Below are 14,100 nucleotides of genomic sequence, written 5' to 3'. Positions count from 1 at the left end.
ACACAGACATAGACACACACACATACACACCCCTTTCCATCCTGGCTCTTCTTTCAACCTCTGCTGATGCAGTCTCCTACAAATTTAAGCAGTATGGTTTAGCTTTTGTCTTCCTCCCACAATACGGTATTAAATTTTTTTAAATCCCATCTTCCCCATTTCATGCAAAGCATTACAGATCTTTTAATAGCACATTATTCAAAAGTCTGCCTCTCCTCTCCGCCCTGATGTTTTGTCATCCTGCGAGCTACCTGTAGGGCAATCTTTAAAATAGGTAACCTTCCTTAACTGAGATGGGTTGTGTAAGGATGTTTAAAATACTGAAGGGGGGAGGGAATGGATGGTTTTCCTATGCACATTATGAGTCTCTCTCTCTGTGTATTTGTGTGTGTGTGTGTGTGTGTGCACAACATATGTCTGGGGGTTTGTTTTGACTGCAACCAGTTTGCCATTGCATTGAAAAAGCTACCACTTCCAGAGAGTAGGAATACAATGCTGTGAAAGTACCATGGTTTTCTTTTGTGTTAGATGTTCTTGGTGTAGAAGAAAGGCTGTGTAAGTTTTAAAAGCAAGGCTGCTAATAGATGTACTATTGTAAATTGTTAATGTCAGCCTGGGCTGCCACAAAAAGATGAGAAGCGCACATGGAGGGAGTAAATGGGGAAATGTCCATTTTTCCTGAAATTGTTAAATATAATCTGTTCAGTGTTTAAAACATAATTCATCCCTTTGGAGAGGAGAATTTATGTGGAAAATGTAGCTAAATGCACGGGTGAAATGAGCAATGCTTTGATATTTTAGAACTAGTGAATACAAAATACATATTGATATTTCAGTCTGAAAATGCATGCATTTTAGTGGACAGATGATCAGATAGATCATTTGAAATCAGTAGGTAATTGTATTCATATCTGCAAAACAAAAAGGCCATGGGAAAAGTTGATCTACAGTTTATGTCAGCATTATTGCAAAATCTTCTTTCCCTCTCCCAGGGAAAGTATAATATAGCATATAATGTGTTTTCTTAACGTTGTATACAAAAAAGTACATATTTGAATAACAGAATATATAGTTTGGTATTTCCTTATATTTTTCTATAGCATATATACTTTATGGGTAAAGATGTTTAATTGTTGGCCTTTCTGGATGAAACACTGAGAATCATATTACCTCAGGGTAGTAAACTAACAGATCCTTTAGCTTGTTCCATAGGCCTAATTTCCCACACATCATTTTCCCAAAGCCAGCCCAAAGCTTCTAATGATAATAGAAAACATCCTATCAAGAAACAAGCTCCTGCTTGGAACCTCTGCTTATATGTGTCTGTGAAGGAACTGCAAAAGGGCAGAAAAAGGCTAACTGGCATTAAAATGACAAATGTTAACATGCTTGAATGATTGGTTGCGGTAACACTTTATGCGCTTATCTGTTCAAACATGCCCACAAATTTATCTTAATTTTAAATCTAAAAGGTAAAAATGAAAAAAAAATGAATCTGGAATGCTTTTGAGAAAGTTTAAATGAATTAAAATGGATACTGGACTTAGGAGAATGATCTAGCTTTTCCAGAACAACACAGCACAGATCTTTGGAGAAGACATGTCAAGAATTTGTCTTCAGCACTTTAGATAGTGGATAGCTCCCTATCACTAAAATGTATGGAATTGGACAAAGTCTGTACTAAGGTTTTGTTAGCTCAGGGGCTAAAAGCTCCTATTAACATCCTCTCCCTTCAGTTCACTTTCTTTAGGACTTTTCGTTCAGTTTCAGCACCATGACACTGAACAGCAGCCTGTGAATCTGACAGCCAATCTCCTGTCTCTGCTGCTCCTTGGAGCAAACTAAAGGAGCTATTTGTATATCTCCCTGATTAATTGAACAAACAGGCAGTTTTGCAAACAAAGGAAGAAGCTTTCCATTTAATTTGCTGGAGTTACCAGTAATTCTGTGGATTATTTTCTTTACAGGCATGGAGGAGCAGGAAAACAGATGAAGAGAACCTGTCTGGAACCCTGAGAGCCCAGGAATCATTTGTCAACCTCTTTCAGTCTTTTTAAAGATAAGCAATGCCTGCAGGCATGAATAAACATGGATCTCGATCTACTACCTCTTTGCCCCCGGATCCCATGGAAATTGTCAGGAGCAAAGCTTGTTCCAGAAGGGTCAAGCTTAATGTGGGAGGCTTGGCACATGAGGTTTTATGGCGAACCTTGGACAGGTTACCACGGACAAGATTGGGTAAACTCAGAGATTGCAATACTCACGAATCCCTAATGGATATATGTGATGACTATAACTTGGAGGAGAACGAATATTTCTTTGATAGGCACCCGGGGGCATTTACTTCTATCTTGAACTTTTACCGCACGGGCAAGTTGCACATGATGGAGGAAATGTGCGCCTTGTCCTTCAGCCAAGAACTGGACTATTGGGGAATTGATGAAATTTATCTAGAGTCTTGTTGCCAGGCAAGGTACCACCAGAAAAAGGAACAGATGAATGAGGAGCTCAAGAGAGAAGCAGAAACCATGCGTGAAAGGGAGGGAGAGGAATTTGATAACACTTGCTGTGCAGAAAAGAGAAAAAAACTCTGGGACCTTTTGGAGAAGCCCAATTCTTCTGTAGCAGCCAAGGTAATATCCAATCTATCCATTTTTGATCTGTGATAGGTAGGGCTAGAAAGATGGCACTTCACAGTTTCAATTGTACCTTCCTGGTGATTGCCTCTGGCTGTTTTTGATGTACAAAGAGATAAGAAAAACTCAGTGACGGTTTAGTTCTTTAAAGTGCTTATGTTTGCTTGGCAGGGAATTATGTTCTGCAATTATTTTTAATAGAGGTTTCTTTGCAACAGTTATACAGTAGAAATAGGATTGGTATTGCCTTCTTTTAGAAGGTTCTTTCAGGATCCCAATCTAACCTTGGAATTATATGGAGATCTCTAATCTATATAGTAACCAGATTTAATCCTACTCAGCTTTTAGAGTCAATCAATGTCATCTGGGTACCACTATGTAGCAATGAAGTGAAGTTGTTGAAACAAAGGCAAAAAAAAAATTCCTATGAACATGTCCAGTGGTGTGAAAATGTGACATAATCCCTGTTTGAGTAGAACGTTGTTCTTATATTTCCTTTCATTACTTGGGAGATTGGGGATTAAAGCAATTTTCATATTCAATTTTCATCTTGGCAGTCTATAAACCTTGTTTTGTTTCCAATAAATTTCCAATAGATATCTTTTTCTAATTCTAAATCCCCCCCATTCTCTTCTAATATATTTGTGCAGGTTTTGATGATTTCATTGTAGAGGAAGTCAGAAACCTCTAAGAATTCCAAGCTGCCTCTTACTATGGTTGGGTGTAGTTTGAAGATGATTCTGAAAAGATGCTGTAAATAGATAGATCCTTCTGTGTCAGCCTGAAAAAAAAGATGCCACTATTTTAAGGAGTTTCCTTAGAGTAACTGACTGCATCATTGGAAGTCCTTTGAGACAAGCCAGATCTGAAAACAGACACACTGTTGATTACAGGAATTTGACTTTATTGTTGTACACTGTAATAACTGGATTTTGAAAACCTGCCAATTTACCTTTGCCCCCTCTTATACCAAACAGAATCAAAGCAGGGTTGTTTGGAACTTCTTCCTCATGTTCTCTCCTTCCTCAGAATTAAGTTGTCATGTATTTTCTCTTTAATGATTCTCCTAATATATTCCTTGTATTCCTACATCAAGGTTCTCTCTGCACCCCATTATACTCAGTTGACATGGCCGAGAATTCAGTTAGGACTATGCATGCTTTGAAAGTGATTTAAAGAAGTACTTTAGAGTTTGCAGAAGCATTGCATCTCTCTATTACTAATTAAAGCAGCCACAGCTTATTTTTTTTTGGGGGGGGGGGTTACATGAACCTTTAAAAATGCCACAGCTATAAAGCTACGTAGTTATAAAAGGTCAAATCATTAAAGCACCTTGATATTTTTTTTCATACTTAACATGGAAGTCTGGAGAAAGACATGACTGTTTCATGGGAGCAGTAAGTGCCTCCACCTGCTTATTGGACCCGTGTCCCTCCTGGCTGGTTTCTGCCAGCAAGGAGGTTACATGAGGCTGGTTCCAGAGAATCATTAACACCTCTCTACAGGAGGGATCTTTCCCGCAGCCCCTAAAGGATGCAGTGGTGAGACCCCTCCTTAAGAAACCTTCTCTGGATCCAGCTATTCTTAACAACTATCGTCCAGTCTCCAACCTACCCTTTGTTGGGAAGGTTGTTGAGAAGGTGGTGGCCTTTCAACTCCAACGGTCCTTGGATGAAGCTGACTATCTAGATCCCTTCCAGTCGGGTTTCAGACCTGGTTACTCCACCGAAACTGCTTTGGTCGCGCTGACCGATGATCTCTGGCGGGCCAGGGATATAGGACTGTCCTCTATCCTGGTGCTTCTTGACCTCTCAGCGGCCTTCAATACCATCGACCATGGTATCCTTCTGCGAAGACTGGGGGAGGTGGGAGTGGGAGGCACCGTTCTACGGTGGTTCTCCTCTTATCTCTCTGACAGGTCGCAGTCGGTGTTGGTTGGTGGACAGAGGTCGACCCCGAGGCCCCTCAAATATGGGGTGCCACAGGGTTCGGTCCTGTCCCCCCTCCTATTTAACATCTACATGAAGCCACTGGGTGAGATCATTCGCCGGCACGGGATCAAGTACCACCAATACGTGGACGATACTCAACTGTATCTGTCCGCCCCGTGCCAACTCAGTGAAGCAGTGGAAGTGATGTGCCAGTGTCTGGAGGCTGTTAGGGTCTGGATGGGAGTGAACAAGTTGGCACTCAATCCAGACAAGACCGAGGGGCTTTTGATGTTTCCTCCCAAAGATAGTCCGGATTTTCCATCTATTAGTCTGGGGGATGAAAGTTTACACCCCTCAGAGAGGGCTCGCAACTTGGGCGTCCTCCTGGATCCACAGCTGACTTTAGAACATCATTTGTCGGCTGTGACCAGGGGGGCCTTTGCCCAGGTTTGCCTGGTGCACCAGTTGCACCTATCTGGACCAGGAGGCACTTCAAATGGTCACTCATGCCCTCGTCACCTCAAGGCTCGACTACTGCAACGCACTCTACATGGGGCTGCCCTTGAAGAGTGTTCGGAGACTGCAGTTGGTCCAGAATGCAGCCGCGCGAGCGATATCAGGGGTACCTCGGTACACCCGTGTTACACCTATCCTCCGCGAGCTGCACTGGCTCCCTATTAGTCTCCGGACGCGCTACAAAGTGCTGGTAATTACCTTTAAAGCCCTACATGGCACTGGACTTGGATATCTGAGAGACCGTCTCCTGCTACACACCTCCCAACTTCTTCTTCCAATAAGAACTCACAGGTTAGGCCTCCTCCGGGTGCCGTCTGCCAGACAATGCCAGCTGGCAACCACTCGGGGGAGAGCCTTTTCTGTTGCTGCTCTGGCTCTGTGGAACGAGTTACCAACAGAGATCCGGACCCTCCACACCCTTGCGGTCTTCCAAAAAGCCACCAAAACCTGGCTGTTCCGGCAATCAGGTCAACCCCCAATTAAATCGGATTTATGTTGTGTTTTTAAACTGTTTGTATTGTTTTATGTTCTCCCCCTGTATGTTATTTTATTTTATTCGTACTTGTAAGCCGCCCTGAGTCCTCCCCCCCCGGGATTGGGTGGCATATAAACCCATTAAATTGCTAATTGCTAATTGTTTCAGTGAATACCAAAAAAAGGACACAAATACTTCTTCCAAAAAGGTTTTCAAGGGGGCATTGTCCTACCCCCTTTTACAGATTGCATTGAGGCCACCAGACACATTTCCCTCATAGATACTCTTGGCTATTATATCAATTTTTGAATCCAAATTTAAAAATTTTTTTTTTTATTTTGAGGTAGAAAGCTTGGTCTAGCCTGTCTTTTGGTTTGAGGAATGAACTGTTGAAGACCTGGCATTCCATTTGTAGCCCAGCTGCTTCACAGTCTAAGTCAGGGGTCAGCAACCTCTGGCTGTGGAGCCGCCTGTGACTCTTTCATCAGCATCAGTCTGCTATGGCTTTCTAGGGCTTTCGATTAGGACCGGTAGAGGAAAAAGGATGTCGTGCTAGGAGAAGACTCTATGGTGGGAGAACCGGATTTCCAGTCAGCAGAGGAAAAAAGACATCACGCTAGGAGGAGACTCTATGGTGGGGGAACCAGACTTCCAGTCAGCTCCAGAATTGAATGGGGGGCTTCCGATTAGGACCTTTGTGGATCTTTAAGTGTTTAAGGATGCTGACTCCTGGTCTAAGAGAAAGCACAACAAAAATGGATAGTACAAGTGGCCATAAGAAGAAGACATGACATTCAGTGAGGATGGCTTTTAGCAGAGCTCTTACTTTTCCTGTAAATTATCTCAGGCATCTCTGGGGCAACAGTGAGGCAGGTTGTGGCTAAACAACTTGAAACTGTGTCAAGCATAGACTAGAGGTACATCTTTTAACCTTAGAAGATCAGATGACTAACAGAGCCTTGGGTTACACTTCTAGAATCTTCCAAAAGTTGTTGCCAAATTATTTCGAAGGGGAAAGCTATTTAGTATACGATCCTGTTACTATACTTGCATTTAACTAATTGCTAATTGTAATTAATTAACTAATTACATTATATGAAATTGAGTGGAATTAAGTCCAATGTTATATTTGTCCTAGCTTGGCCTACTCTTTGGACTATTATCCTATTAAATGTCAGTAGCAGCTCTTGGCTTGAAAAGGATGTGCAGTTCTGATTGGAGAATATAAAAAAAAAATCCTGTCAACTTTAATGCAAAGCAATGATCCTATAAATACAGCCGAATTTTTTTTCTTTTAACGATCCTGTAATCCCTTGCTTCAGGGTGTGGAGTAAGGGCGACTGAGCATTTACTGGCTGGATGCGCTTCCTGACCCCTATGTGGAGTTCACAGCAGATATTTTCCTCTTTGCCCCCAGAGGGAGTACTCAGCAGCAATTAATTCATTGAATTCCAAATGTCCTTAGTAGGGACCCTTACTGTTCCCTAATTTTATAGATTTTCATGAATTGTAATAATTTCTAAATCATTTATAAAGTGTAGTGGAGGTGAGCAGACCTAGAGATGTATAGCTTTGTTCAAGCCCTCAAAGATCTGTATACACGAACAATTCTGCCAAGTTAGAACTTCTAACAACTTTTTATATCCCATTCTGAGGAACTTAAACCCAATATTCATGCAAACGACCATATTTTTCTGAGTATAAGATGCACCTTTTTCTCCCCAAAAAGAGGGTGAAAATCTGAGTGCATCTTATACACTGAATACAGCATTTTTGGCCTCCTGAAGCCCTGCCCCTTCACAAAAATGGACATGCATGGGCTAGAGAGGGTAAAAACTGGCAGAAAATGGGCCAATTTTTTGCCCATTTTGCCCCTCTCCCAGACCATTCTAAAAGCCCCCCAAATGCATGCTTTCTTTTTTTTGCAAAAAAGGGTCATTTTTGCAAAAAAATGGGCCGTTTTTTGCTCATTGTTGCCTCCTCTAGCTCCCAGGAGTTTTTCACAAAAAAACAAGGAATGCAGAGTGCAAAAAAATTTTTTAATTTACCTCTTTAAAATCTTGGTGCGTCTTATACTCCAGTGTGTCTTATAATCCGAAAAATACAGTATATCATTTCTAAAAGGATACTAGTTTATATAAACCTTCTTCCTGTTAAGAATACCTAGAAACAATAATTCAATCCCCCCTGCTCTCTCTGGTGTCTGAGATAGAAATATTAATTTACACCTCCTTTATATATGTAAATACAGAACATATGTATCAAAGGAATACTGCAATTATCTGTATTGGTACCTCTCAGCAAAATGCAATCTGAAAATCCATATTTTACATTCATTTACTTATTCTTTCTTCCATGGAGAAAGAGGGGTACATGCTGGAAAGATTAATGCTAAAAAAAAAATCACTATCCTACTTGGCAGCTAATTAAATATTTCATGCTGCTATAGAAGCTACATGTTACCACTAGCAACAGCATGCCTGCAAAGAAACTGGACACAAATATGGAGACTAATACCGGCAACATGTAATTATTAAAATTGGCAAGTATTAAGATGGTCAAATATCAGGCTCTTGTAGAAAAGCAAGGATTTTGAAATAGACTTCAGGGTAATCCAGGAGATTCTTGGAAGCTTATCAAGTATCACTCTAAGGCTGAATTTGCACAACACGTCAGGCTAAGCATTAGATGTGCTGTGGTTCTGCATTTACTTGTTTCATGAATTTAGCAGTATTTATAATCTGTCCAATTCTGGAGCTCTCTAGTGGCACACTGCAAAATAAAGAGAATAGAAATGTGTAATTATAAAAAACCCAAATTAAATGTAGATGAACACCCCCATTCAAAACTACTAAGGGCCATGGCTGCACTGATATAATACAGCGTGACTTGCTTATAGAATATTAACAAGGTAGGAGTTGCATGTAAACTGGGGTTTCCACAAAGAAGACCCATACTTCACAAACCTGATCGGTAGGGTCTTTCAACAAGATCTTTCTAGATGAACAGACCAATCAACAGTTTCTGTTCTGGCAGCGCAATCAGGCCACTATCTTATTTATTTTTTTGGATTGGCTATGACATGGCATGTAAAGATTGCAGGTGTTCAGTTAACCTACCAGGTTTAGGATTTTACATGTGATCTCATCATTGTGGAGAAAATCTACGTATTCACTAAGAGTTGGAATAGCTTGATGGCACATAATTAATCAATTAATCAAGGAACTCTCTTTCATTTTCCAATGATAGGAGCAAAGAAACTTCTTTTTCCTGGCTGGATTCCCACAGTGTGCTTAACTAGGTCAGTGAGAGACCTGGCAGGAGAGAGAGAAAGAGTCAACTTAAGTGTTACCTGGCTCCAGACTGACTCTGGAGATGAGCAAGGTGGGAAATCTGGCGAAACAAAATTAAAACATAGACAAAACATAACTGGCAAAAGATTCTGTCCTCCCTTGGGCTTGGGAGGACAGAGAGTTTTATGGCTTTCCAGGATTCTACCTGGACTCAAATAGAGGTTTTGTATGTATATATGTGTTTATTTTTGTCTTAACATGTTGACCAGACAGAACTCATTTGGTGGGTTAATGATTTGGTGTGTTGTGCTAATATATTGCACTGCATAAGTTAAGTATGATGTGCTAATGTGGCTTTTGTCTCAAGCTGTTTGGTGAAGATTGGTAATACTGAAGGTCAAAGCATTTCAGGGTGTCAGATAGAAGGCTATCCAGATACATCTATGAAAGGTGAAGTGGAAAACTCTTCCACTCTGGATTTTTCCTGTTTTCCTTCCCACGGTGCATCACAAGAGATGTGATCTAGGGATCTCACTGAGTTAAGAGATGATGGTGATGAGATCCAAGCAGATTTGGGAGCTTTGGGAATGCCTTGGGAAGAATAGCATGCATCCCAGAGGCAGGATTTGACCTTGTTACTTAAAAGGTCTTTTGCCAGACAGATGAGTTCAGTGTTTTGTGTAGAGTGAAAACTGGAAAACCAATACAAGCCAAAAAATAGGTCTGAAAGTTGAACCAGTTCTCTCAGTTCCTACCACCCGCCAATGGAATTCCTTGAAATACATTTTAATACATTCATGTAAAAAGCCTTTGGGAATTGAGATTCTTTGACTTGATGGGACAATATTGAAAGATAGAGTTGTTTTTCTTTGCTTAAAGTTCTGGATGTCATGTCAAAGATTTAAGGGTCTTTGGTGTGCTTTGGGAAAACAAATGTTGTCATTTTTATTTTGCACTGTAGCTGGGTCCCAACTACCTTTGTTTCTATTTCAGGTGGCATTGCACTGCATCTGAATAATAAGATCTTCTCTGACATAGTATCAAAATCCATTAGAAGCTCTTTACATTGTATTGATTTACTGTATATGAGGATGATCGTCCTTGCCAAAAACGTCTTTTGTGATTTATACATTATATCCAGGTTTGTCTTTAGGAACAAACAATCCAGCACAAATGCATTTAGCAATTGAAGACATGCATATCAATATCATCATTCAATATTATTGTAACCATTGTCTATCCAGTGCAGGATGAAGGTCTCTTTCGCATGTTTCCAACCAATGCATTCTTTGCTTTCATTTGCCAATTGGGTCCACAATACTTGCTGTAGTCGTCAATCCATCTTGTTTTAGATCTCTTTCATGGGCACTTTTTATCAAGTGGGATCCATTCTATGACTACCTTGGTTCACCTCAGTTCACCCTCAGTTCACCTCACCCTAACCCTAATCCTAATCCTAACCCTAACCCTAACCCTAACCCTAACCCTAACCCTAACTCAATACCTTCTATGATTAAGGCTTGAAGAGGTGAAGGGTTTGTGTGGGTAAATGAAATTGTGTGCTATGTTGTCGGACATGTACGTATATATCCAGAAGGATCTCCCAAGGTGAACAGGCCATGATGATACTCCAAACTAACACCAATCACATCTGCATTTCTGCCAACCCACATTGGATCAGCATGATAGATTATGATCTATATTCATTCCACATATCAATATAATTATTCTTTAATTTATATATTTGCTATCCCACTTTTCATCATTTAAATAATCCCAACCTAGGTAGATTGTGAAATGTTTGCAGTAAAGAGTTTGAAAATATGTAGTTCCAAAGCACCTCTATGTAAACATTTAAAAATGTTCTCATGAATGCAAAAACAGAGTGGATCAAAACAGTGAGCATGTGTGAAAGCAGTTTTGACCAGCAAAAATGTTTTCTCGTCCAAGTAAACCAAACAATGCTCATACAGTTGTGAAATATTTATATGCCAGGAAAACAAAGTCTTAGTTTCTTATATTTTAGGAAAGTCCAATGTACTGTAGTTCTTCTTAAAAATTAGGAAACAAACAATTGTTCACTCTCAGTTCCTATCCATCTTTGCTGGCTTTCTCTTGAATGGATTCAGTCTCTACTACAGCAGGTCTTTGGAAAAATATTTCCTTGATATTTATTGAGGAAGACGAAAAGGAAATATTGAATTATTTTCCAGATGGTTTAAATGGATCATTTGTTCCTTCACATACCCTAAGCATACTGTTATTAAAATCAGGGATTTAAAAAAAAAGCTAAATGAGAATAGCAGGGGTGCCATTAATCATTTCAAGGAAAATGAAATGCTTGATTTCAATGGGGAATTAAGCTTTAGTTTATTTCTTTTTCTCATTGAGCCAAATGAGACTTTGCTGTGGCTAAACTTTGGCATACATTAAAATTACGTAGCACAATAATGCTACATAGCAATTATGAGAACTTCCCAAGCTAATTAACCTGTAATTAAAGAAAGATGAGAAATGTGTTTGGCTCACATTTTAATGTGACCTTACTTAATTTCATATTCTTGAACAAACATGACAAACACAAATATTCAAATATTACTTTTCATACTGCCTAATGTTCCAATGCTGATTCTCCCTGGAAAAGATAAAAACAAGAAATGCATTTATTAGGGAAGAAACATATAGAAAATTGTGTACATTTCCAAAACAACATCCAAAATGCACGTTAGTGAAGAAAATGACTTGCAAAAAGTACATGTATTAGACAAAAGTATTTACAAAACATGTGTATTAAAAGAAAAAAACATAAATAGCTGCAAATTATTTCATGCACTTATCTTTTTTTCTCTATTTCTCCCCTTCCCTTGGTTTGCTCTATTAATTGAAGCGAATGCAGAAGCCTCTAAATTTGAACTCAGAACCAATTCTAGGAAAGAAAAGTGTATTTAATATTTTACCCAAGCTACATTCTAAATTTAAAAACTCGTGGAGTTGCTATTAGTTCCTGTAAGTAAGTAAGAGGAATCTTTGCAACCCCCTCCCAAAAAACCCCCCAATGCCATTAAAATTAGAAGATATTTAACATGAGGAAATATCAGAATTAAGAAGGATTAAAAAGGAGGGGGAAGGGGAGTGGAAGGAAGAGAAGGAGAGGAAGAGGAGGAGAAGAAGGAAGGAAGAGAAGGAAGAAAAGGAGTTATGTACCATGTATGGTTTGTCCTTATCAAAGAGTTTCTCTCCTACAAAGAGGAGGCTCTGCATAGTTGTTATGAGTGAAGCAGCTGCACTTGATTATTATAATTTAGTGACTGCAATCTGCACACATTTCAAGTCCATCCCATCCCATTGCAGGCAACTAACTTCATAAATATCATCCATTGTGTTGAGTAGGTGGCATTGTTTTACAGAGCAAAGACTTTCTTCCCTTCTCTTTCCTTGATCTCACTCCCTCTCGCACATTTTGTACATTTTCTTTTGGTCTTTTTTTTTTTTACTGTCAGCAAAGCATGTTATTCTTCTGAGAAACTTCAGTTCTAGACTGATTATGGGGAGAAATTCAGGATTTGGGTGGGGGGGAGGCAGGGAAGGGAATTGTCCAAATTTAGCAGGGCATTCAGATTGAATCCAGTATAATTGCTTTCCTGATCTTTTGACTCCATGCATCTATGATCTCTTCCAGTTATCAGATAAACAAAGCCATATCTAATTGTAGCCCACTACTTTCATATGCATTTCTTCCTCGTCCTAGATTTTTTGGGGGGCTATTTTAAAAATAATTTACAACGGTATAACATACCTTCTAAATTCCACTGCATGTCCATCATGCATATTTGAGAACAGTTCTGCTTGCTGCAAACACAGGAATCCTTTGAGAGAAGGCATGTTCCAGCGCCTTATTCATTTAAGAAATTAAATTTAGCTTGAATGCTTTGGAATTATTACTGCTCAGAGTCTAATCACTCATTCTGAGAAAAGGTGCTGGAATGAATAAAGGCTTCCCTATTACAAACAGTATTGTAGAATACAAATCACTTGATTGCATTCCAATTCAATATCAGATCCCTTTAATATGTTCCTTATATATAGTCAGTTACATTTCAGTGTGTAGCTTAGAAATGGGCTACTTGCTGGTTTAACAACTTCTAACATTCCTCAACGCTGCCTACTGGAGTGACTTGGCTGTGTGATACCGCAATATATAAAAGGCTTCCTCAGCTCTGAGCAACTGGACCGCACACTCGATGACAATATCACAATAAAACCAGCATCAGATTATCTCCAGACTGGAAATTGCACATTGCTCAATACTGAATATTGGCCCTCCAAATGTTGATGTCTCATTATCTTAGGCTTTCAAAAACTATTTTGATGAGTGACAAAATCTCAGCGAATCCCAACCGTCATACCCTACGTATTGTGTGGAGTGGACTGGGCACGTTCCCAAGGATATCTGGCAAACCTGGATAGCTTTGATTCATAATTGCATCCTGCCACAATGGCCATTGTCACGCAGTTAAAGCTGTGAATGTGAAAATTGCAGGGATGGAGAAAGTCAGAACCCAGTGACTCATGTTGCAAATACCAGGGTGCATTCAAAGAAGTGCCATTTCTTTCTGAAGAACCAATTTTAATTTCTCTTTATTAATTGGTCTTCATTGGGAAATGAAATAGATTAGTCCTATCTAGTTCAGTTCAGCAGAGAGGTTTGCACAATAATTGAAGTATAAGCATTGGCAGTGACAATTTGTTTGGCAGTGGTCCTTAGTCTTCAAAGCTAATTAACATGCCTTCTTGTTTTGCCTTAGGAATTGTTTAATGCTTAATGCTACCAGAGATCAGTTTCTTTAGACCGAAGAGGGTGGGTTTACAAAACCTAATATATTTATTTGAAATGATTCCCGCTACTTTTAGAAAAGGAGGGGGAATTTATTGGAATATGAATTGATCCAATGTAAATTAGTTTTCAACTAATACAAAAATGTGAAGAGAGTTATATGGTGTAATCCAAACAATTACAAGTTTTGTAATTCAGTGCAGAATTGAATAGCGCATATATAAAGAGAAAATGTGTTTAAAACATTAACCTTATGGAAAAACAACTTTAAAATTAGTACTTGTTAAATGGACTCAAAATATATAACAGAAAGATGTGCATAAGGAAAATGCATGCAAAATGCATATACGTATCGTAATTAGACTTTTTTTTTTTAAATACAATTTGTTGTAGAAATGGGAATGAACTGTCCAAT

General features: G+C 39.3%; 1 protein-coding gene across 1 annotated transcript in view; it reads left to right on the top strand.

Annotated features, from left to right (window-relative positions):
- Window positions 1-1,975: 1,975 nt before the first annotated feature.
- The window catches only part of KCNB1 (potassium voltage-gated channel subfamily B member 1), a 177,095-nt gene continuing 164,970 nt past the window's right edge, over window positions 1,976-14,100 (top strand). Inside the window, exon 1 of the mRNA XM_087720453.1 lies at window positions 1,976-2,633. Within this exon, the coding sequence (XP_087576579.1) occupies window positions 2,067-2,633 (567 nt within the window). The 5' untranslated portion in view covers window positions 1,976-2,066. The remainder of the gene's footprint in view (window positions 2,634-14,100) is intronic.

Source organism: Thamnophis sirtalis, unplaced genomic scaffold (genome assembly GCF_051295495.1).
Source record: "Thamnophis sirtalis isolate CommonGarterSnake01/CBP01778 unplaced genomic scaffold, rThaSir2_p1.2 scaffold_7, whole genome shotgun sequence".
Classification (NCBI taxonomy): Eukaryota; Metazoa; Chordata; class Lepidosauria; order Squamata; family Natricidae; genus Thamnophis; species Thamnophis sirtalis.
The sequence above is the reverse complement of the archived record's forward strand: the minus strand, read 5'-3'. Positions and strand labels throughout refer to the sequence as shown.